At 45.4% G+C, this 23,700-nt stretch overlaps 4 protein-coding genes across 6 annotated transcripts in view; 2 read left to right on the top strand and 2 right to left on the bottom strand.

Annotated features, from left to right (window-relative positions):
* The window catches only part of LOC126568426 (potassium voltage-gated channel protein Shaker), a 416,918-nt gene that overhangs the window by 389,929 nt on the left and 3,289 nt on the right, over positions 1 to 23,700 (bottom strand). The window lies entirely within an intron of this gene.
* On the top strand, positions 675 to 6,971 carry LOC126567146 (uncharacterized). Its single transcript, XM_050223382.1, is given in 9 exon segments — positions 675 to 1,112; positions 1,181 to 2,256; positions 2,330 to 2,627; positions 2,709 to 2,878; positions 3,140 to 3,250; positions 4,847 to 5,026; positions 5,099 to 5,284; positions 5,380 to 6,834; positions 6,902 to 6,971. Coding segments are annotated over 9 exon segments (3,978 nt in total). The 3' UTR covers positions 6,966 to 6,971.
* Positions 16,639 to 17,954, top strand: LOC126563144 (glycine receptor subunit alpha-4-like). Its single transcript, XM_050219772.1, has 4 exons — positions 16,639 to 16,761; positions 17,156 to 17,336; positions 17,405 to 17,729; positions 17,890 to 17,954. The coding sequence occupies exons 1-4, from the start codon at positions 16,682 to 16,684 to the stop codon at positions 17,952 to 17,954; spliced, it is 651 nt and encodes a 216-aa protein (XP_050075729.1). The 5' UTR covers positions 16,639 to 16,681.
* On the bottom strand, positions 18,182 to 19,659 carry LOC126558343 (uncharacterized). Its single transcript, XM_050214347.1, has 4 exons — positions 19,557 to 19,659; positions 18,782 to 19,481; positions 18,518 to 18,719; positions 18,182 to 18,448 (listed from the first exon to the last, which is right to left on the bottom strand). The coding sequence occupies exons 1-4, from the start codon at positions 19,657 to 19,659 to the stop codon at positions 18,200 to 18,202; spliced, it is 1,254 nt and encodes a 417-aa protein (XP_050070304.1). The 3' UTR covers positions 18,182 to 18,199.

The raw sequence follows: 23,700 nt of genomic DNA, 5'->3' as shown, positions 1-23,700 counted from the left end.
ATCCGACACGGGTATCGCTCCTATACGGCGTTCGTATTCTCACCTCCAAAACGCAGGCACTCGACGAGCAGCAGTACGTGGTAGACTTTGGAAGATTCAGCCCCAGGATCAAGCTGACCTAGTGCCCGTGCCCGTGAAGTCTTTCCGAGTGCCTGCTTGCCGATCAACAATACATCTACAGCACCATAGTAACGTCAGCAATCAGAAACCTGCTATGACTGCGTGAATCATCGCTGACGTAGTCACATCAAACTTGCACACAACACACAGTATTCTATAAGATTCTGTTGCTATACCGTCAAGTACCTTTTTGCAAAATTTCGCTATCGAGCTCTACTATTACTAATACTACTACTACTACTACTACTCTTGAGCTATCTCTTGATCTCTATCTCTCTCTCTTTTGGATTTTGTATATTGTAAAGACATCCACCGTAACTAGTAACTATTTGGTCCGAATTTGATACAAATAACACAAGAATCTGCATTCACACACCTGCAATAGACCACAGAGCATCAATAGAGAGAATAAACCATTACCAAAACAAACACCAAAACCAACAGCCCCCGAAACAACCATCCAAAACCTATCAATAACGATCACGACATATTGACGCAAGGTGCTCCAGACTGTTTGGCGCACACTTTACGTCTGGTACTGCGGTAAACAAGCAATGGCAATGGATCCTCCCGATGTAGTTCTATCGCCGGAACGTGAAGCGGTCGGTAGCAGCAGCAAGACGGCGGCACTGCTACAACTGCAGCACCGTGCCCATCCACAGACACCGCCGGCAGCGTTCCATCTAGCGGGCGATGGTGGTGGGCACCAACGGTCGGTAGTGTTACTGCAGCAGCCATCCACCACCACAACGATGGCAACGATGGCAACGGTAACGCCACCGAGCAGCAGCAGCATTGGCAGTGCTGGTGCCACGCAGCTAACCAGCATTGCCGTACCGACGGCATTGCTAGCCTCTGCCGGTCAGCTGCAATCGGTAGCGGGTGGTTCGAACAGTTCGGCGGTGGCGACTCCTTCCAGCCTGGCGGCAACGAATGTCTCGCAGCCAGCGCCTCCTATCGAGCGGCTGTCACGTCCCATGGCATTCGATAAGGTAAGGAATGCAGGGATGCATGTTTTAGTAGATCGGCGTGACTTACTGATATGCTCAATGTTCAACAGATGGAATCATTGGTCCGTGAGATGCAAGACTCGGAGAACGGTGTACCGGTGCGCAGCCAGAAACTATTCCTGACGTCTATTCCATCTGCGTTTATGGGTATGCTTGCCGCAAACTGATGCGCACCACGAGCTTCGGGTCTTTAATATAGCTTCCTTGTTTTTGCAGGATACGATCTGATAGAATGGCTGATGGAGCGATTAAGCATCGAAGAGTCCGAGGCGCTGAACATCAGTAACCAGCTGTGCCAACATGGTTACTTTTTTCCCGTCTCCGACTCGAAGACGCTAATGGTGAAAGACGACTCTTCCCTGTATCGCTTCCAAACACCCTACTATTGGCCCTGGCAGCAGAAAGCACCGGATCAGATCGAGTACGCCATCTATCTGGCGAAGCGGTCGCTGCGCAACAAGCAGCGCCACGGCCTGGAGGACTACGAAACCGAGGCGCTCGCCAGCCTGCACAAAAACCTGAAGGGCAAGTGGGACTTCATACTGATGCAGGCGGAGGAGCAGGTCCGGTTAGCGAAGGACCGTAAGAAGGGAGACAAGATCGTGGGCGATTCGCAGGAGCGTGCGTACTGGCGCGTGCATCGACCACCGCCGGGACAGTTCACACCGCTCGAGCCGTGCCCGATACCGTCCCGCGATCGGCAGGGTAAGCCGCGCAAGCGTACGGTAGAAGACTGGCAGCGGGAGGTCGACATCCTGAAGGCATCGCTCGGGCGCAACCGCGTGAAGATGTCGCAGGCGTGCGAAAGTCTGGTCGTCTACTACGAAACGTTCAGCGAGTACGATCCGATGATGCAACCGCCATTACCATCGAACCCATGGGTGACGGAGGACGTTAGCTTCTGGCAGCTGAACAATCCGGTCGTGGAGATACCGACGGAGAAGCGCGTCAAGCGCTGGGGCATCTCGATCGAGGAGGTGGTGTCGGACCCGACCGGGCTGCAGGAGTTTACGCACTACCTGAAGAAGGAGTACTCGCACGAGAACATACGCTTCTGGATGGCGGTGAACGATCTACGGCGCTCCTCGCACTCGCAGATTTCGCGCAAGGTGAAGGAAATCTACGAGTAAGTAAAGGTGTCAAATGTGCAGAATGAGGCAGAATATGCAGAATTGTTTGCTTTTTGCCGTTGTTGACAGAGAGTTCCTGGAGCCCGGCGCACCCTGCGAGATCAACATCGACGGTAAGACGATGGAGAAGGTACAGCAAGGTCTGAAGAATCCGTCCCGATTTGCGTTCGATGCGGCGGCCGAACACATCTACATGCTGCTGCTGAAGAAAGATTGCTATCCACGGTTCGTGCGCTCGGAACACTACAAGAGCTTGATGGTGAACGCGATCCAGCCATCGCTCAAGAAGCGTTTCTTTGGCTTTGGTGGTGGTGCGAAGAAGAAGGGTTCAACCTCGACCGCACCGAACCCATCGATGCTGACGCAGGTAATGGTCAATGCATGGATCAAATCCATGGATTAGTGGCGTTTTCGGGTAGTTACCATCATGCACGTCATATCTTCACAGCCATCCACCGGACAAGCGGGATCGGGCAACGTAAACAGTCTGTCCAAACGACGCGGTAGTGATCGCAGCCTGTCAGGATCGGCGCACGAGTTGGCGATATCGGGCGTGAAGGATTGTTCCAAAGTGCCACATTCTCATAGCCAAAGCAACCTTAGTGACATTCCTTACAGGTAAGCAATCACGTTGCAACAGTACGTTTCGTGTACTCTCTCTCTCTCTCCCCCTTCCGTCTGGAGCTAGGCTACGCAGCACCGTTCAACAAGGATACCTCTCACCGACAGTGTTACAATGTTTGGGAATTGTGTAGCTCAGGCGCGATACGAATCGCACTGTTGTGTTGATCTCTTATTACCTATATCCATCACACTTTCGGTTTGCTGAGTTGATCGTTTTCTTTCCTCCGTGTGCTTTGTTTTTCGACGACCTTCCAGCGTATCGATCTACCGTGGTGATATGCCGTCCGGTGTGTACGAGGGTGTCTCGGCATCATCCAGTAGTACACCGGTGCGAGGCAACGTACGTGTGGCAGGTGGAAAGCAACAGTAAGAATACCCACTACCACGGCTAACAACACTTCTTTGACTCTTGTAAATGATCCGCCTGCGGACCAATCTATACAGTTAACGACTACCATTCGCTACTACTTCTCCCACTATCTCACTGTCTCAAAAAAAAAAAACACCTCTCATAACAGATGTGTAGAATCCTTGTATCCTCTTACTGAAGCGATAATGACTGTGGAACCCTCATACTATGGCATATTTTAGCATTTTGTTAAAAAGTGATCCAAGTTCAGAGTCTCATGTAGTTTATTTCCCATCTAGAAAATAATACGCATTTTGTTTTAAGCGTTTACTGTAACGTGTATTTGTGGTAAACAACCCCTATCGACGAAATTGCCTTAATAACCAAGAATTTAAAGGGGTTTTCAATACAAAATTTACCTCAATAGTACCTTAAAAGGCAGATTTTGTCAATAGGGGCTTACAATTCTTACTGTATCTTGACGTGACGCCATGACACCATCCAGGACATACACTCCTTCCACACTCACACTCTATCTCTCGTACTGTAATATGTATTTTCTTTGTGTGTGTTTGTTGTGTCTGTGTGTTCTTGCTGTTCCGCCATACCAGTCAGACATTGTCAACTATTCCTCCTTCGCCGTTGTTTCCTTCTAATTCTTCTTGTGCCTTTTTAGTGTGGTAAACGTTTGTCACTCCTTACTGACTCATACCCTCTTCTGAGTGCATTCTGAAGTTTCTTATTATGATATGAAAGATAAATAAAATATGATTGTTGTAGATGCAAAGTCTTGAAATTTAACTCATAGCGCTTTACTACTGACCGGTGTTCGGGAAAGTCGCCATGAATTAAGTTCGACATGTAACAGCTCTTTGCAAGTTGTAAACAGTAAGATTTGTTGCAGTCATTTCAGGAACGTATCTATCGATGCACTGTATGTATTTTGTGGAACTAGACTTCTTCTGTCTGCGAAACCAGTATCAGAAAGTTGTTTCGTAGCGGCACTACACAAACTTCGTTTCCTACAAGAAAGCACCGCCATCTTTAATTGCTCTCCAATAGATACTTCTCCACTGAAAGCAATAACCGTTTGTTTAACCCCCCCCCCCCCCTCCCACCCTCTCTTTCCGAGCTACTTCTACCCTGTGTACGGTGGCTGTTCGCCGAAGTTGAGTTATAGTTTTGTTTTGTTTCCTGTAAATTGATGTCTACGGCGTCCGTGTGACGCTGTTCGACGTGTTACGTTTTTTCTAACCTCTAGCACAACCTTCACCCATCTCAATACACCTTCATCACGACTGGTAATCTGTTATCTAGCATCATCCAGAACAACATTCATGCTTTCCTGTATCCTGTACCATTCTAAACGCTTGTTCTGAACGCTACACACTACGTCTGTTTACTGAATGTATCCGTTTGTCCGTTGTGTGTACCATTGTACCGATTCCAGCATCTAGGTGTCTTATAATCCGTTCTATCTTTTGCACTCTAGCTGAGTGTTTGCCAAACGTAGAACGGGACCGTCGGTCCGTAACGTACGGAACTGTTCGTGCAGTGCGTTGAATAACGGTTAGCACCACCATCGTCTCTGTATTCTTTCCCAACCCTGTTAGAGAGATGAACAAAAGCCTGGGAACTACACTCGAGGTAACGCTGGAAGGTTCAGTATCGGGATCGTGCGCCGTATGCCCTTGGGATACGCCCGTCATCGAGAAACCGGTCTCTGACACCTCCGTGTCGGTCTCGGTCTGTCCGTGGGACAGTGCCGATGCAAAACCTCCACCAAAGGCGGAGTAAGTGTTCGACCCCAGCTCGGCAATAGCTAGTGGTGATCGCTAACCGTATCGTATTGTCCGTATATCTAGCAGCAGCAAGGTGAAGCAGTGCAGTGATCTACCGCACAGCACTACCGAGATAAGCGAGGTGTCCGAGCGAATGAAGCGATCGTGTGGCTTGCGCCAGAACACCCTCGACGGTGATTTTCACAGCACCAAACGTTTGGCACCAGTTGTGACCGAACAGCGACGGGCTTCCATGACGATGGCTCCGAGGTGAGTTGCGAAACCGCAGGATACTGGCTGTAATCTGCTCTCACTGCTTTCTCTTCCCGCTTTACCCCCTCCCCCCCCCCCCCCCCCGTCCACAGATTATCGGATCTTCAATTCTGTATGCGTGCTAACTCCACCGGTAGCGGTGCGACACCACCCGACAGTACTGGATGTCTGGCGACTCTGCAACAACAGCCGCAGCAGTACCTGCAGCATCAGTCGTCGGTGCGCATCTCGCAAGGTTCGCTTTCGACGAGCTTCGAGGAGAAGGAGGAGGGTGCTGGATCGGTGTGCCACATTCCAGAGTCCGTCAACGCACCTACCATCTCCGAGGAGAGCGTTCTAGTCGGCGGTGGTATCAATCTGGCTGATGGTACCACGCACCACGAGCGTTTGCAGGACCGCCACCGGCAAAGGTCGGGTGAGGAGACTGGTGAGGGAGGCAGCAGGAGTGAGCGGACGGATGTTGGAGCTACCAGAGCACGCGACAGTGTCATAAAGCAACCATCGCTAAACACTGTCTCTAGTACGGGTACTATCTATACTGTGCCGGCAGACACCACCAGTACGGCACAGCACACAGTGGCGGCGGACATGATGCAGCAGAGAGCGTACGGTACGAGCAGCGTCCCAGCAACTACAAAAGCGGTGTGCCACACACCGACTACTACTACTATATGCACATCGTCGGCTGGTATGGGCGGTGGAGGCAGGGAGACGATGGATGCGAACAGTCAGCGTCCGACGAACGTGGACACTGCACCGGAATCAACCACTGGTACACCTAGGATAAGTGTAATCTATGCTAACACACCCGACGAAGACGAGGAGGACGATGGCGCGGTGGAGGAGAGAAGAATCGGCAAGGATAAGCAGAAGGAGGAGGAGAGGGAGGAGAAAGCACAAGCCATTGGGAAGCAGCAGCAGCAGCAGGGGACAGACCTCTATCGTATGCAATCGCTCGATAGTAGCGCGAGAGGCGTCGAACGGCACAACAGCACAGCGACCGACGGTGTCAGCAGGTCTGAGCCGAAACACACTGCTGGCACTGGTAGTACGGCGGCCAGCGTCGCCACGCAAACGATTGACGTGCTGCAGGGAGACGTTGGGCAGGACATGTCACCGCTCACCGAAACCGAGGACGGCTTCTACGCGGAGAGTCTGCGGCAGCAACCACACGGCCCCGGCGTACTCGATACCAGCGAGTACGACATCATCATGGACAGTGGTGATAGTGGTTTGCTGCCGGGTTGTGTCGCACCTGCACCAACGCCCGCACCGTCGATCGCGCCGCTGGCCGAGGTAGAGCTAGACCCACCGGACGACGAGGCGGACGTGGATGAGCCCGAACAGCAGCAGCCGATTGATCCACCGGAACCACCGTCCGGAACGTCCGGTGCGGCGACGGTCGTTATCGTTGACGATTTGAGCAAACGCCGCAAGCGCAAGGAGCGCAAGGATCGGGGCCAGGAGCCGGACACGATCCGCGCACAAAAGAGCGAGGAAGACAACAGCGAACGGAAGGGCAACGCTGTCTGCCCATGGGACGATGAGTAAGCAATCATCTGGTGCGATAAAAGTGCGTACTTTGATCAGCGTTTTATTTTCTTCTTATTGCAGAGGCGAATCAGCAGCGGACGATGCACCGTACGTGAAGACTTACTCCACCCTGGGATATCTGTAGACAGTTCACACAGAGCTAGTGACGGTGTACAGCGTAGGCTTTGGAGCAAGTGTAGCGATAGTGGGTGAATTGGAGCCAAATCACACGCACACACGTATATGGCAACGTTAGCTGCTGAGCATCGAAGATGAGAGGGATAAAAGTGTTCCCACCTGGCTACTACTCTATTGCTTGCGAGTTAGATCGAGTCAATGTCACACATTACTGTCGCCAGTTAGAGATTTAAACGTAATCAGTTGTTTGTGTCTTTGAAGTTTAAAAAGGATTAAGTTGGTGTACCATCTCTTAGTTACACTTTGCTTTAGTTCCAATTTTCGTTCCAATACTGCACAAAGACTTTGGATGGGTTGTGTCAGAAGAGCTATTTTTTCAGATCTTTGTTGACAGCCTTTATCTGTTACAGATATAAGTCAATCATAAATCTAGCTTATCCACAGATTTGCTGCACCTGTTGGTAGTACTTCAGTAGAAACTACTAGCGCAGGTGAACAGGATAGTGATGTCCAATGCAACACCGAACCAAGCAAGGTGTCGATTCCTGTGCGACAAATACAGCAGCAGTTGACATACCTTTCGCGTTGGTAGCCGGTGCAGCGTGTGCATGGAGTGGACTGGACGTAGATAGGCTGTAAATCATTCGATCACATGCTCTAGCGACTTGCGTGCACATTGTTGCTTCCTTGACCGTGAGCATCAATGTTTGCATGGCCGGGTGTAGTACATTCTTTGCTCCGTGCGTCTCATTCTTCGACGGTACGTTTGCAACGTTTGAGCCCCGCAAATTACTACCACCGCCATGGGGAAGTCGCCCGATATGTGATCTTTACCTACCTATCAACGCCTGACCGGGCTCCATCCTTAACCTCATGGCCTAATGTTGGTTAGGAATACGTTGCACGGGCTTCACGCTAGAGCCATTGGTTTGTCTAGTGTTGGCTATTTGGCGCACACCAGCGTATGTGCTTTTCGGCTGGTGGGGTACCCGGCTAGGGAAAGTGGGGCCACCATTGTGTAGATTTAAGCATCCAGGTTTGGTCGCAGATGAGGAACAAAAAAAAAAAAAAACAGCACTCTTTTAGCAGTTAATATCAGTCTTCCGATTTGAGAGTGATTCATATCGTGTAAAAGGATGTGATGTGCGCAAAGCTGTACGAAGACTCAGGATAACCCGGTTGCGGTGCAATAACTTCAATATCTCAATGTGTATTAGGTATCGAACTAGCATACTCATACGTTCTCGCAATCTTAGCATTGCACCCCTTGTATGGGTGCAGTTGCAGTAGAACAGTTAAACTATTAAACACATATCCCCGGTAAGGTGGGGTTACAGATTTAAAAAGAAAAAACAAACACATACATTACTCAAGTAGGTCCGTTAAGAAGAAGGCGATCAAGGAACGAACCAGTTGTACTCCGTTAGGGTAGTTCGGTGTGGTAGAAGAGACAACAGGTAGACAGATAAGGACTTTATCCGCTTCATGTACCGGTCATTGCGGTACGTTTCGTTGGTGGTTCAGATATTAGCAGCAGCTATTAGGCAGGCGTACAAGGTGATGCAAAACCATTAGTGTAAGACTTGGATTGTAGGGCCGTCTCTTAAAGTCTATAGCTAACAAACTTACTTACTTACGTTCCGTTTTTGTGAGGCTTCTGCGTTTCGTTTGTTGACACCGGTAAACAATCAATAGGAAACAGGATTTCTCGTAAGTTTTTTGTGTTTGGTGTCCCATAAGACACCTTAAACTTCACTGAGTATCCCAGCTGAATGCATCAAAATGTTGTTTTGTAGTTGTGTACAGTTTCAGGATTCATAGGAATCGTCAAGCTTCAAGCATTTTAACCGACAACAATGGGTTTAGAATAGCGAAGCAATAGATTAACACTTTCTTTCACAACGCATACGTTTTGCAATTGTGCTTTGATTTGGAAACCATCATAGTACCCATCCAATTGGTACTATAGTGTTCACACGCAATATAGGGTATAGGACTCGCCCATTCCCAGCAGCGCATTACGACTATTCTTACCTGGTCCCATCACATCACACCTAACATCCCCAACATTCTGCTCAGCAAATTTGCTCCAGTTTCCGCATTTGCAGCAGCGAATGGGAAACTAATTGTGACGCGCGTACGTGATTGCCTACATTTAGGCGCTCGAAATGTACTAACGCTCCCTAGCGGCGCTAGCATCTAGTCTAATCGGTAAATCTACATATCTCTAAACCTGCATAAAGCTTCACCCCATTATATCTTATCAACATCCCAAACGCGTATCATTCAAAGGCACCCACCAAACAAAAAAAAACAACAACATCAGCAAACAGCAACAACAACAACAACAACAACAAAAATCGCAATATTACACCATAGATGCTTTGTAAGCAAATTGTTTAACATAGTAATCGATGCCTCTAGTCAACCGATATGCAATACAGACTAGCAGTATACAACATGCAGTCCTGGAATGAAACTATCTCAAGTAGTATTAAGCTTAACGATTTACTTAGCGCTCGATTAATGTAGGGGTTCCAATACTGTTGCGATATAGTCGGACGCGTTGAAGCAGCTAGTGCAATCGTTGATACTATAGGGTACAATAAGCGCTTAGGTTGCGCGGCATGTACTACTGTCCGACGAGGACTACTGCCAAGGAAGGAGGGAATTTTTTGGGTGGGTGATTGGATTGCTTTTAATTCTTTTAAAAGCGATTAAAAAAAAAACACCCGGTTTGCAGAAGGGAATCGATATCGGGTTTGTTCGTGGACTGGATTGGTAACAATGTTTATTTGACAGTTATATAAACGTTCTTAAAAATTTGGACACTTACCTTGTTTAGTTTTCGTAACGTCACACCGAATTTGACTCGTTTCACAGCAACGTTGCTTTTGCAACGTTCGCATTTAACTTTAAAGGGCTTCTCTGTGCAGTATTACTTACGTGAAATACCTGAAATGAATTTAAATTTATAAAAATATTAATGGTTTTGGTTTTTTTTATATTTCATTTTGAAAAAGTTTATCAAATGTGATCATGCTTTAAGCGACAGAAAACGTAATTGTGACAGACATTTGACAGGTGACATGCAGTAGTGTACGTATTTCCACGGGGATCTCACACAACCTCTCTCAAGTGCTCTGCTGCGCCCATGATACTGCCATGTAACGCTTGTGTATTTGTGTGCCAAATTGTGTACAGGAATGGATACGGATAAGGAAATCCTTCCATCACCGCAACAACTACCATTCGCTGCACCTGCATAAATGCTACATCCCAACGCAGTGGCTCGTAAGGACAAAGCAAACGTGCTTATCATCGCTGTATGAACGGTGGGACCGATAGAGGACAGAATGCAATAATTTGTTAGTTGAGTGATCGAGTTAAGATATGAATGGAAAAAAGGATAAACGGATGTGAAAAGGCTTAACCTGAAGAAGGAAGGGTGTAGACAAGAACTATTTATGCGAAACCCCTAACTTTCCGAACAATAGATGAACAAAGATGTCTGATAAACACTTCATATTAATCCATATGAATGGTTGTTGTTTTACATATAAATCCGAGGAAGAAGAAGAAGAAATTACATTGAATAGGACAGAAGGCACACTCACACACAAATACACTATAGAGCTGTTTTCTATTTACTCGATAGCTAATCTTGAAACGGTGAAAAAAAAACAGAAGATAAATGAAAGAACCATCATAATTCTTGCAACAAAACTAGCAACAAAATCAGAACGCATCGGTACTCTTTTGTACAGTGAAACACGAACAAGATGAAGAGAAAACGAAACAGATGGAATGATGAAAAAGAAGCTCAAATCGGTGAAAAGTAAGCGAGAAAGGAAACAAAACCATACACGCAAAACAAACAAACATAAAAAAAGCCCCAAAACTGATTGTAACACAATCGTACAGCCGTATTTGTGTATGTATGTGTAGTAGTATTTAGCTGTTTTTTGCCGGCAACAGTGAAGCAAATGTGGCAACCTTGCAGAAGACAAAAAATCAGGCTATTCTTGCTAAACAAAAACCCACGAGTCCGCTTGGGGCTTGATGCCTATTAACCAATCATAAATATCTGAATGCAGCAAAAAAAGTTTTCTTAGCCAAGTTGTTGATTGCCAACCGCGAACGGAATCGGGAGCAAAGCAAGCTTTTTAGAGAATGATGTTTGCTGCAAGAGAGGAGGGCCAAACAGCATGGAAGGATTCAGAAGCTAGGTCTTAATTTTTTTCTGTTTTTTGTGTGTTAGCAGCAGCGATGCGCTTTTTCCTTCTTTTCTACTTAATTTATATTTTATTTTTTATTTTTCTAATTGAAATACAATTAAATTAAAATATTGTGAAGAAACTTTGACATTTTTTAACTGATTGTTTATTTTTTTTATGTTATCTTAATGATAGGACACTATTAACACACTTTTGTTTTTGTTTTCCAGCCTTTAATTTCTCATTCGAACAAGACTAGCTGTCTAGCAAAGCACGCAAACATGAAAAGCAAAAAGGCAACAGCCGAAAAGTGACGAGTGAGAAACCAGCATAACAGGAAAAGAAAGATAACATTATCAGCAACTGAAAGCAAAACAAACATTAACAAACCCAAACACATACAGGTGAATAGGCGAAAAGGCAAGGTGCTGCAGAGAATGGAAAACAAATATGCAAAACAAAAACGTAAAGTAAAAACGTGTAGAACATTAGCAAACAAAAAAAAAAGCGAAACTAAATTTGTGCTACACAGTGCACCACCTAAAAAGAAGAAAAGAAAAAACCCCAATTGCGTATTATTGCCAAAAAGCAGTATGGTAAAAGCCAACAAAATAAGTAAAAGAAAAACAAAAATTGAAAAACTTGTGCGGTCTAATGTCGAAAAGACTGTGGAAAATGGAAGACGCTAAAATAAAAAGGAAACTGAATTGAAAAGTGACAACATCTAGTGAATATTTCGAAACAAAAGAAAAGCAAGTTAAGTGAAACAAAGGAAAAAAACGAAGTATGTAAAACATGCCACCGGTTAGGAAGTAATTGAATACATACTCAGCTAAAACCTATTTAAAATGCAAAACACAGAAAAAAAACGAAGCTAAATATACAGTAAATTCTTCTGCACTAGAACTTTTTGGCCTGTCTGCCTGGCTTGCGAGCATATTTGTTAGCCTCCAAAGCGTTGGACGAACACGACAAGATGGTTGGAGCATTTTTGGAATGAAGGGAAATGAACAGCAAATAGGACGAACAAAATGTGAAAAGTGATTAATGTGAAAATTTATATTAAGGCTTGAAGTGACAGAAAAAAATCACAGAAAATGCAGCCTAAATTAAAGAAGTACATTGTAGATGACAAGAGGAAAAAGAAAAACAACAAAGAAACAAAAAAAAAAGAACACACAAAAACGTCTTAAAAATGGGTATTATTATAGTACAATGAATAATTAAATTCCGCATACGGTGGAAAGACTCGCGGAAAGGATAGAGAGAGTATAGAAGAAAAAAAGAGTGAAACGAATGGCAAGTAGTGAGCAGCAGCAAAACGGGATCGATTGGACGAAATTGGTGAATTTATTAAAATTGTTACAAAATTCCAAGTCTAAGTGTTACCGCAAACAAAAACAAATTATTGGAGAACAATAGCTTCATGGTGGGATTTAGCTAAAACTGGGATGGGTGATTAAAAAAAAAACGATCGATTTAGATAAAATTGTACGTTTTTCGTTTTGTTGGCCGATTATATTGATGTTTTCGTGAGATTCGGTTATTCGTTTTTGAGTAAGACAACACTTGAAAGAAGAAAAGAAAAACAAAATGTTATCTTGAAACACAAAACACACATGTGCACAACATTAGGTGCGTGAAGGGTAAATGAGTGATAGTATAGAGCGTAATACAGTGTAGAGAGCTAAAGAGTGGTAGGAAATAATGAAAAAAAAAGACAAAACAATATATGACAGATAGAAAAAAAAAGAGAAACAAAACGCCCATCAATGGGTAACCCTGAACGCAGATCGTTCTATGAAACAACTATATACTCAACAAAGCCCCATTTTCGAAATCGATATGTGTAGGATGAAGCTGTAAGCGTGTGTTTTCTCCTGGATGTTTTTGATCCCTGGTTGCTGCTTTGCTTTGATTTTTGTTTTGTTCCATTGTTTTAAAATACTTTTGTTTTTTTTTCTTAACTTTTATTATTTGCTTTAGTTTGCTTAACCTTTCTTCAACTTATTTTAACAATTTATTCTTATTTTAGTTTTGATTTCAATCTATTTTAATTATTTATTAATTATTCATGCCTTACGGGTTAAATTTCTATACAGTTTTTGTTGTTGCTATATTTAATATATTTATATTAATTTTTATTCTACTTTTTTTTTGTTTAATGTTATTTTATATTTTTTATTCAAAACTATCGTCTTCATTATCATATTTCTGACGTTTCAAGGTTTAACATTTCATTCGCTTTGTTTTGTTTCTTGACTTTGCTTTTGTCTACTAAACATACGCGTAATCCATAGCAACAATCAAAATGATGTTTAGGACATGCAAAATATAGGTGCTTCATTTCCTTTTCAATCAACTATGTTACTCACACAGTGGTACCGCTTCCACGTACGAGAGGACGTAATAAGTTAGCCTTTCGTTTTTATACACTTAACTAAACCAAAAACAAACAAAACTTACAAATTGTACTTGTACTCGGCTATCATAGTAAAACAAAAAAAAAAAAAAACAAGTGGCTAGAAGTCGCTTTTGCAAAACAAAACAAGAAAAACAACCGAAAACAAAACGATTCACCCCATCAAAATCTCCATGTTAGAGTGCGGCTCCTTGTATCGCAATTTCCTTCTCTCTCGATATCCCTTTCCCTCTATCTCCCTCTCTCTCTCTTGCTCCATCCATACAGATCTGAGTGGTTTGGTGTGCGGTGACGATGCTGATGAGAGTTGCTAGTTTTAGTACGGCATTGTGTCCGGTACGCTTGACAAGCTTTTCCGGCATTTGACAAGATGGCGTCAGCCGTAGCAAAAGCTGCAAACATCGATTAGTATTGTGCGTGTGTGCGTGGATGCATTGTGTCAGTAATGTGTTGGTAATGGGAAAATACCTAACAAATGTTGCGTGACATTTCCACGGGAGTTGACTAAAAGTCAGAAGGACATCGACACGTGCAACCATCGCCACTACCAAGACACCGCTCCCGCAGATCCGTTATTCACCCTGCATTCGAACTGGATTGATGTAAACTTCAAAATTCAAACCCAACTTCCCCATCCCATAAAGAAAACAAATCTTGAGCCGCTGTGAATGTTAAGAATAATTAAAGATATAAACATTGATATGAATCGAACGAAATGTGTGATGCGAATGCTGTGTGTGTGTGTAAGAGAGAGAGGGAGAGAGAGAGAGAGAGAGAGAGAGAGAGAGAGAGAAAAGCGCTCAGAAGATAGGGCTTGTTATATGAATGCCATCTCGTCCTTGCCCAAGCGTTAATGTTGATTAAAAAGGTTGAAAGCTGTAAACAACGGGAAGCGATTAAGTACAAACGAGCAGTTTTGTCGAGTTTGACAGATTTGGAACGGGTTTGTGATGAGCACGGATATGTATAGGAGCGCACGGTGAGGCTTTCCAGTGTATGTTCAAAAGGAGATGGAACGTAACAGGTCACGTGAAAAGATTGGTTGCTAGCACCACAGTCTCTCACACGCATACACACCTTCGAAGACTTGGCAAGGGTAAAATGTGTGAAAAAAGATTTCACCCCGTACAAAACGATAATTGGAAGGCAAGAAATACAAAAAGAAAAGCAGAAAACAGAAAAAAAACACAGATGAAACATTACTATATCATTATGTTGTAGAGAGAATCAAATAAAACTACAATAAAAATATAAACACGCTGATCGGGATAAGTGGTTTTGGTTTTATATTTGTTGACCAATGAGTAGATTGGGTAGTTCGGTAGCATTAGCATGACGTGACTGAAACTCGCTAGAAACATCAAGTCTTCCTGAGACATCAGCGAAATTCGACACAAAAAATAAATATCTGTATGTGAGTGCCTGAACTACTGCTACTGGAGCAGCTGATATAGAATTTCTTGAAGCTCACGATAAATACCGAGAACAGTCCAGATGCCCTGTCGTTCATATGCGGTTTTCCCAGTATCGAATCGACGTGGTGGCAGCGATATAAACCTGCGATATGTGAGCAAGTTGCTGCAGGTTCGCAATTACGTGAACCAATCGTCATGGCTCGCTTCAATAGAAGCTCGCTACCCGGTAACACACAAACGCTCAATACAAATCACTACCCAGAGCCGGACCAATGGACGTGTGTGACTATACGTTTATGGATTATGCTTCCCAATCCAGCTATTTAGTTTCGTTAGGCACCAATCTCGATACCGCAAGGGGGCTCTCGTTCCGCGAAAAAAAAAAACCTCCCCAACAACTGGACAAGGACACAGAACGTGCGAGGCAAGAGGCCACTCGGCAAACGACAATCTGGCCCTGGGTGGTTTCGCCTTCGTTCCACGCTAATGGACGTTCGGCCGTAAATAGGATTATGCAAACCTGCGAATTGCGCGAAGGCATCGACACCGGCCCCCTTTTAGGGGGCCCCGTGCAGTCCTTGGTAGCGAAGACCCGACGAGACTTGCCCGAACTTGTTCCCCTTGCGACACCGGGGTGGCCGGAGATGTTGCACAAACGGTTTTGCGCGCTCGGGGCTCAGTACGATCCCGAAGATAGGCCCGACACTATCGCTACCGTGGTGCTGCTTCCTACATTGTTGTTGTCGGTGTAGGTGTGTAGGGTGTGGTCGCGACTTCTTACCCATTTGGTGGAAGCGGATGGAGCTCCTAGCGGTCGCTGCGCAGTGTAAAGTGAGGTTAATTCTGTGCGTGCAGCACTGGTAGCAGAAGCTTGCGGAGATCGATCGGCGATCCGGGCTCATCAACTGCTTCCGGTAGCATGCTCTCAGACTAGCAGTACAGCATGTTCCCACGTGTTCGTAGAATGAGTTCTCGGTACGGTTAATTAAGTGGTTACCAAACTCGAGCTCGGAGTTTTCGTCCGGAGTTCAAGCTGTCAGTAGGTCGCAAACAAGGCGAGGATTACATCAGCCCACAGGCGTTTTTTTTTCGCGTTCTTCTCCACCGGCCAGCACCACCGAACGCGATGAAGCCCAAACCGAGATGGTGGTACCAGTGAGCGGTTACCCCGAGGTTCACTGAGGTAGAGGGTGGGAGGAGCCGGGTGTGTGTGTGTGTGTGTGCGGAAGTTAGTGCAGCTGTACACCGAGGCGAAAACGCGACGACGACGGCAAGGTTGTTTATATCACACACAGGCAGGCTAAAAATCGATGACGATTAGTGCCGCAGGAGGAGGGGGACACCGAAACACACTATACGGCCCATCACCCGTACAGTGTTACCTTGCGCACAGGAGCACACCAACACAGGGGCACACAAATTACAACAATCAGCATCATTACTGCGAGCAGAGACAAAACGCAAGATTGTAGTGAGTTGGAGGTGTATTTTGTTGTTGTTGTGTTTGTTGGTATCGGTGTGGACTGTGGGCTTCAAGTTCCTCACGATCTTGATAAAGATCTCCTGAGGGTCCTCTTGGTGTGAGGACGATTTCTATACTCTTGAGGTCTTGAGGTCGTGAAGCTTGTACTATTTCTCCGACAACCTTACAGCAGACAGCTAAACGGATATGGCGACCAGGGTCGCGGTGGTGATCGGTTTGGTGTTGGCCAGCTTGAGACCGATGGCAGTCGATGGTAAGAGCTATAGGTAAGTTGAGTTTTCTGGCGTATGGATACATTTGTCAGCTTTAAATGGGCATTCTGTGGTGTACAGATGTCAGAATTGCGAAAACCATTGGAATACTGGAGCACTGGTGTAGGACGTTCGAAGTAGGTCACAATTGTCCCTCTGCAGTTTTGGGGCCTGCCTCAACTCAATAGTGTTAACTGTGTGTACGTAAGACGTCAGTTGCTGGTGGAACAGTTGGAGAACACTGCTTTCAATAGAGCTGTCAATCTGCTATCAAGATATAACCTCAACAAAGATTCAATCAAACACTACCTTTTCACCAATCAGATGCACATAGCATTACCTGTTGTTTCACCCTCAACATTCTTTCTGATATCAGAAAGCTCAACAAGGTTCTATTAAACCTTTTCAGAAACTATTCCGACATTGGTGAACTGTCCAAAAATCATGCGAGCTTATCGTTATCCGACATACTGCCAACACACCAGAAAACCTACGATAAAAACCGAGCGCCCAAGCTGCTCGGTCAACCGACAGTCGTCTACTTCCATGTCACTGTCTTATCGATCGACTCCATCAACGAGGAGTCCATGGTAAGCGTGCTACCAAACTTTTCCGCACACCACTCCCCGCCAATACCCACCAGTTCCGCCTCTTACAGACGTACGTGGCGGACATCTTTTTGGCACAAAGCTGGCGTGATCCACGGCTACGGCTGCCGGAAAACATGAGCGAAGAGTACCGGATACTAGACGTGGACTGGCTGCACAGCATCTGGCGACCGGACTGTTTCTTCAAGAACGCGAAAAAGGTAACGTTTCACGAGATGAGCATACCGAACCACTACCTCTGGCTGTACCACGACAAGACGCTGCTGTACATGTCCAAGCTGACGCTCGTGCTGTCCTGTGCGATGAAGTTCGAGTCCTACCCGCACGACACGCAGATCTGTTCGATGATGATCGAAAGTTGTAAGTATCGGGGGAGTAATTTGGTTGTTATTGTGAAGCGTTGTCTGGTTTTTTTTGTTGCGGGAACTATGTCCATCGGGAATAGATCTCCAACAATTCAAAAATAATCGTAAGTATTGGGAAAGTTTTCGTGAGGACTCTTCGTTATGATTATGATCTTTATTCGGTACTATAGGTAATGTGCAGGTTCTACTTCCAGTATTGATAACATTTTCCAGATTTACCCCCATCTTGACTTGACTTGAGAAGCTATGTGCTGATGCGCTAGTGGAGCATGTGTAGTTCCTCAGATAGTCTTGAGAATTCTTTTACAAGAATTTGTAGAGAGATCCAGGACGAGTATGTTCCTGATCATACCTTTGTCTAGCTTTGCAGAATGAATGTTCACAGCTCCGTTTTTGTGTGTTGTTAAAGCATTGGTCGTTTGTTGAAATGCCCATCCATGTAGTTATCTGTCGAAATGGCTTTGTTCTACCCACCTCCAATTAGCGATTTAGCTTTCGTAACTCAATCAAAAACATCATCACCGAGTAGCTCGTTTTCAGCATACTTCCAAAGGTTTGCCAGGACACTTCGACGATATCACTACCGTGAAAGGATAAGCTTCGCTGCGAGACAAGCAGCACAATGCTCATCGTGGTGCGGAACTGGCGCAATGCACCCTGCTGATGCTTTCCATGCTGTAGCCAAGCAGGCCAGTCATCGCTGTAAAGCGTCCATCCGATGCGTTTGTTCTGAGACAGAGAGACAGAACAAGGTGAGCATCTTTGAGGATTGATTGTTTAACGCAAAAGTCTGTTTACCGTAGCTTGCAGATTTTCGACGAGTTTGCAGCAGTAGTACCACTCAAACACGAGCAGTACGGAGAAGATGAGCACCGACAGTGCGACAAAGTCTAAACCATGGTACGAGATGAAGAAGATATCGATGGCGAGCGACAAAAGTGCTGTGTAGTACTGTACAGTGATGGAGAAACTGTGCACCCTGTGTACCTCTCGTATATGTCTGGAAGGAGGAAGCGGATTGAGTTCGACGCTCAATTTATCTACACGCACCATGTAACTTACTTCACAACCTCACAGTGCTCCCGCACACAAATACCAAGCTCACGATGAAATGTTACCCATAGTAAACGTTGTCGCCCGGCATCCTCCATCGATCCCTGCAGTACATGTTCCTCCACACGTTTAAGCAACCCAACGAACGCAAACTCGACCAGCAGAAACTCTGACTGCAGCCCAGTCAGCAGCGTATGCATGCTCAGAAAACTCGTAATGAATGCACCCAGCCCGTTCAGTGTCATCGGATGCATGATGATCTGCAGTGTCCACGCTAGCGGACGGTTCATCTGCATCAGATACGGTGGCATACGGAATATATCGTGCCACTGCAAATCGGACGCTTCGTATATGATAAAGTTAATCATGCCGTACATCATCAGACTGATGATGAGGATATTGTTGGTGCGAAAGGCACGCTGTCTTAATCCTTGCGCTTTGGAATGGTGGCGCAGAAAGCGCCGGGAGTTAATGTAGCTGCGAACGGGCTGTAGTTGATTGTAGCTGCGTAGCACCAGTATGAAGCGGAACATGATGCTGGTAATGGCAAACTGGCCGCATAGTAAACTTAGTGCGAGTGTCGTGTTGTGCGCGACGTATGCCGCTGCCCACGCCCTGTACAACCAGATGGCGCATTGCGTCGGGAGCAGTAGCCGGTAGAGCATGAATAGTGCCCGTAACCAGAGACGTTCGGTTTGAAGCTGTACTCCTGGAAGGCAGATTCGGATTATGGAGGTGTTAGAATGAAGAGCGTACAGCTAGCAACAGCAACAAAACAACCTACCATTGATGACATATAGCCACTTGAGAAGCGCAAAGTAGTCGCTATCCTGACGAAGGTCTAGAATCGGAGACAGCTTTTGTCGGAGGTAGATCCGGAGAGTCATTGTGGACAACCGGTACGTATTGAATGCCAAAGACAAAGTAAGGAAAATCGTTTTTGCTAGCTTATATAGAGGAGAAGTTCTCGTCAAATATTGATTATTAGGAGTGAAAGAAGGTGTCCAGGAATTCTTCGAAAAAACTTTGTTCCGTGATGTTCAAAATAAGGGATGAAAAGTTTGTTTGATATGAGTGTTGCCCTTCACATGGCCTCTTGTTTTCAAACAACCAGCGAAACTTCGATAATTGAAGCAAGGAAGCGGTTGCTGCAGCAAGAATTAGTCATGCTGTCACACTAATTTATGTTCCCTCACGCAAGGTCCTGCCAGCTTTAAGGTCCTTAATAACTCTTGGAACGTCAGTTTTTTTTCCAACTCGTTTGTTGAAGCTATCAGTCGTGCTGCAAGCTTTTAAAATTCCACATTGTAATGAATATTCAACCCGGGACAACTAGTAGAAAACTAAATCTCAAGAGAATAAATCAACACGCGCTGACATGCATGTAATTTATCCGGTGATCGATGGATGAAGTCCATCGTGATCGTCCGATGTTGTTTTTTTTTTTTTTTATTCTGCTTCTTTCTCTGCAAGCAACGGACTACAATAAAGACTTTAATTTACAATCTTCTGTCCCATTCGCGTTCCCAATGCACGCTCGTCGATTAATTGCCACCGCGAATTGGCAAACCCTGTGGCGCGGGCGAAGCTGTGTGTTTAATTGCAGCAAATGTTGTGGCAGCCCGCTTGTGCAGCGTTTGAGTAATGAAGTCATAAAAGTGTTAGCGAATGTAGGGAGTACCGCCATCGCATCATCTGCCCACACGCGCTTCCAGCAGGAAGATGGTGCTTCAATTTCCTCGTGCGCTTGCTGAATCTCTTTGTTTGCGCTCGTTTTGTGCGAGGCGTACCAGGTTTTATTCACTGCTGGCGAAGACTGTGGCTGTACGGTGTGAAAAGGGCCAGTACAGCAACAAAAATTGTTATGAAATTTAATCGGCGCTTAGGAGAGCCGATTAGTGTGTACGTGATTGTATGCTTTGATTTATTCGGAGAAAAATACTTATTAACCACAGACAGGGAATCATCAAGGAAGCGTTCGGGAGTGTGAAATTCTTTGTCCATGTTTACGAGGCACAAAACCTTGTAGGACGAGTAGTAACCAACGACCGACCAAGGCAAAGGTAAGATTCATTAGCTATTGAAATGTTCGGAATAGCTAGGGATAAGTTCAACAGACACGGAACTTTCAAGAGCTGTGAAATATGACGCATAGTCTACCTGTCTAGACGAGTTTAAAATGTTGTTGTATAAAGATCTTCCGAATGTTAGATCTTAAATTTATTGCAAGGTTTCTAGAATTTAAGGTCACCCCTTCAAATTCCAATTGTAAAGACTGTAAGGAAGTCAGGAAGGAAGGGAATTTATGTTTCGATTGTGCCCTCAAAAGAATCGTAATAAATAGCAATACGGCCTAGAATACGGCTTCAGAAAGTAACATAAGAATCGTAATAAAGCGCATGTTTAATGTCTTGAGACTATTGCTTTCAATATCATGAATCAATTGCTAACCAATTAAGCCCAAACAAGCCTCAACAAGCAAACAAAGGTAAGAAATATGACCAGGATACGTTAAAGCCACTTTTTTCAAACTTATATTAAAATTGATATCGCTTACCGCTACATCCCCAATATCGAACGTCTATTAAGGTAGCCAACAAGCTCGCTAATTAGTAATTCGACACCCATATGGACACACAACAAGGGCTTCACTGTCACTAGGGCAAGGTCCTTCATTTAACAATATGCATCAAACACACACATAGACATACACATACATACTAACACGACTGCAATCCTTTCATACGGAGCCGAACAAATCAGGCCAGCGTGACAGCGTGCGTGACTTCCATCAGCAAAACAACGGCGCATTCTCGGTGTATGCTGCGGGTTAGCTTGATTTTATTGGATGTCCGAAAACCAAAGTCGTGCCACTACTGCCATACACTGCCGGCATGGAACTGGAGCATCGGTACAGTTTCGAAAACAAAGACCCCTTCGCATCCGTTCGAATGCTAATTCCGCATGCAATACGGTAGACCCGCTTTTTTTTTGGGGCAAAGATCGTGATCAGTTTGCTGCTGAAGTTGATTGTTGGTAGCTAGCTGAGAAAACTGTACCAATGAGACAGTCCAGTTTCGTCACTAGTCGCAATCAATTGCGAGGAATTCAGCATCAGCAATTTGGCATATGTGTCAGCGTGGTTAAGCTGTCTGTATTTGGCAGAATATTGCTATAGTTAGAGATTCCTAGGAATGTTGCGGACGACTATACCAATTATAGTAGGTCCAGTACATGGATTATAGTCCAGGTTTTGACCAGAAAGAGATTGAATATCAAAACGACAACTCTCGTAGACTCTTGCGACAGCGGAATCAGTCTTCACACGGCAAGACCGGGGTTCAAATCACATCAGGACTCTTTCTCTCTACTGGCTGTCCTGCTACGTGAAGCATTCAGAAAGTCTAGTAATCCGTTAAGAAGACTCTTTATGCTACTACCTGAGATGTCCTCGATGTCATCCCATATATCTTTTGAAGGGTCTTCTTTAGAATAAACTATGGTAAAAGTTGGAGTCCTTTGACTGAGTCCTCAGGATTTATCAGCTCCATACTCCCACGATACACAATTTATTTGCTGTATTGAAGCATATATTGAAGGCGCATCTAACTCCAAGTACCTATGGTTTTGAGTCAAGCTTAAATTGGAAATTCTTTAGTTATATCTCTTAATGATACAAAAATTATTGCTCCAGGAAAGTTTACAGTGTAACAAGCTTCGTCCACGGTATGATGAGCGCGGCTAAAAGAAGGGGAAATATCCGTCCGCTCCTTCCATACCGCATCCAACGGACCAATCGCACGCCGTACTTGGTCGACGGGAACCGTTCGGCTAACGTGAGCACCCCTAGTTAGACCAATCCGGAGAAGCCGACTAACCCCCGACGAATTTGCACCGACCGACCGACGAAGCGCATTCTGTCTCAACTGCTCTCGACTGCGCTCGCTATAGAAAACTAGGGTGGTGGGAGTCACTCATTTTCCTGCTTCGGAGCTCTCCCGAATGTTGCTCCCACGCTCTCCGTGCTCAGGTCTCTTTCGTAGCACAATCTGGTACAATCGTTCCGTACCACTTTTCCCTTGATGTTGCATCGCTGGGTGATTTTTCCTACCCGGCTAACGATGCAAGTTAGGCACTCACTCTCATTTTCTCTCTCTCTCTCTCTCTCGTCGTGGCGTTCCACGATGGCACGATGGCGACGGCGCTGTTGCGTTCTTCGGTTTGTACTGCTTTACCTTACCGGGTGCCGAGATTTGAGAGCCACGCTGCGAGGATACTGTGTGGCGTCGACCGCACGTTCGTTTCAGTTCAATCTGTGTATCGCAACCGTGCGGATTGTGTTTTTCGGGCCGATCGTGTGTCCGTATTGACGTCGCCACCAGTTAGTTTTCTATGCGTTTTCTATCCCGAATGTGCCACGCTGCCTTGCGAGCGTAGTTTTCTGGTGTTGTGGTGCTTTTGTGGTGTAGCGCTGGCTGGTGTTCTTGCCGTGGCGCGACAGTGAGCAACAGTGTTAAAACCGGTGTCGGAGCAAGGGTTCAACTAAAGACGGGAGGGTCTGCAAACATCCTTAAATTCTGCAACAGCGTTTGCAGCTTTCCTGAGGCTATCCCGAGAGAAGGTAACAGTGCGCGGGCGTGTGTGCCTGTATGTGTGAGTGTTTTTTTTTTTTGGTGCGTGAGTGGTGTGTTTGTTTTGGTTAGTTGTACGCGTCTCGGTCACTGTATTGCAGAAGAGTTTTCCTTATTTTTTGCGGTCTGCCGGCATTGGTAGGCGGTTTTGATTTTTCGTGAAATGCTCGGTCCTTACGGCGTTCCTGTGTGTGTGTGTTGTGTATGTGCGAGCCTTTAAGTGTATTTAGACACAAGTGAACGTTGAACGTGAAGGACCCGCTACAATCAACACTCCCGTAAGCTACTATCAACAAG

Source organism: Anopheles maculipalpis, chromosome X (assembly GCF_943734695.1).
Source record: "Anopheles maculipalpis chromosome X, idAnoMacuDA_375_x, whole genome shotgun sequence".
Taxonomy (NCBI): domain Eukaryota; kingdom Metazoa; phylum Arthropoda; class Insecta; order Diptera; family Culicidae; genus Anopheles; species Anopheles maculipalpis.
This window is presented reverse-complemented; position numbering and strand designations above follow the sequence as displayed.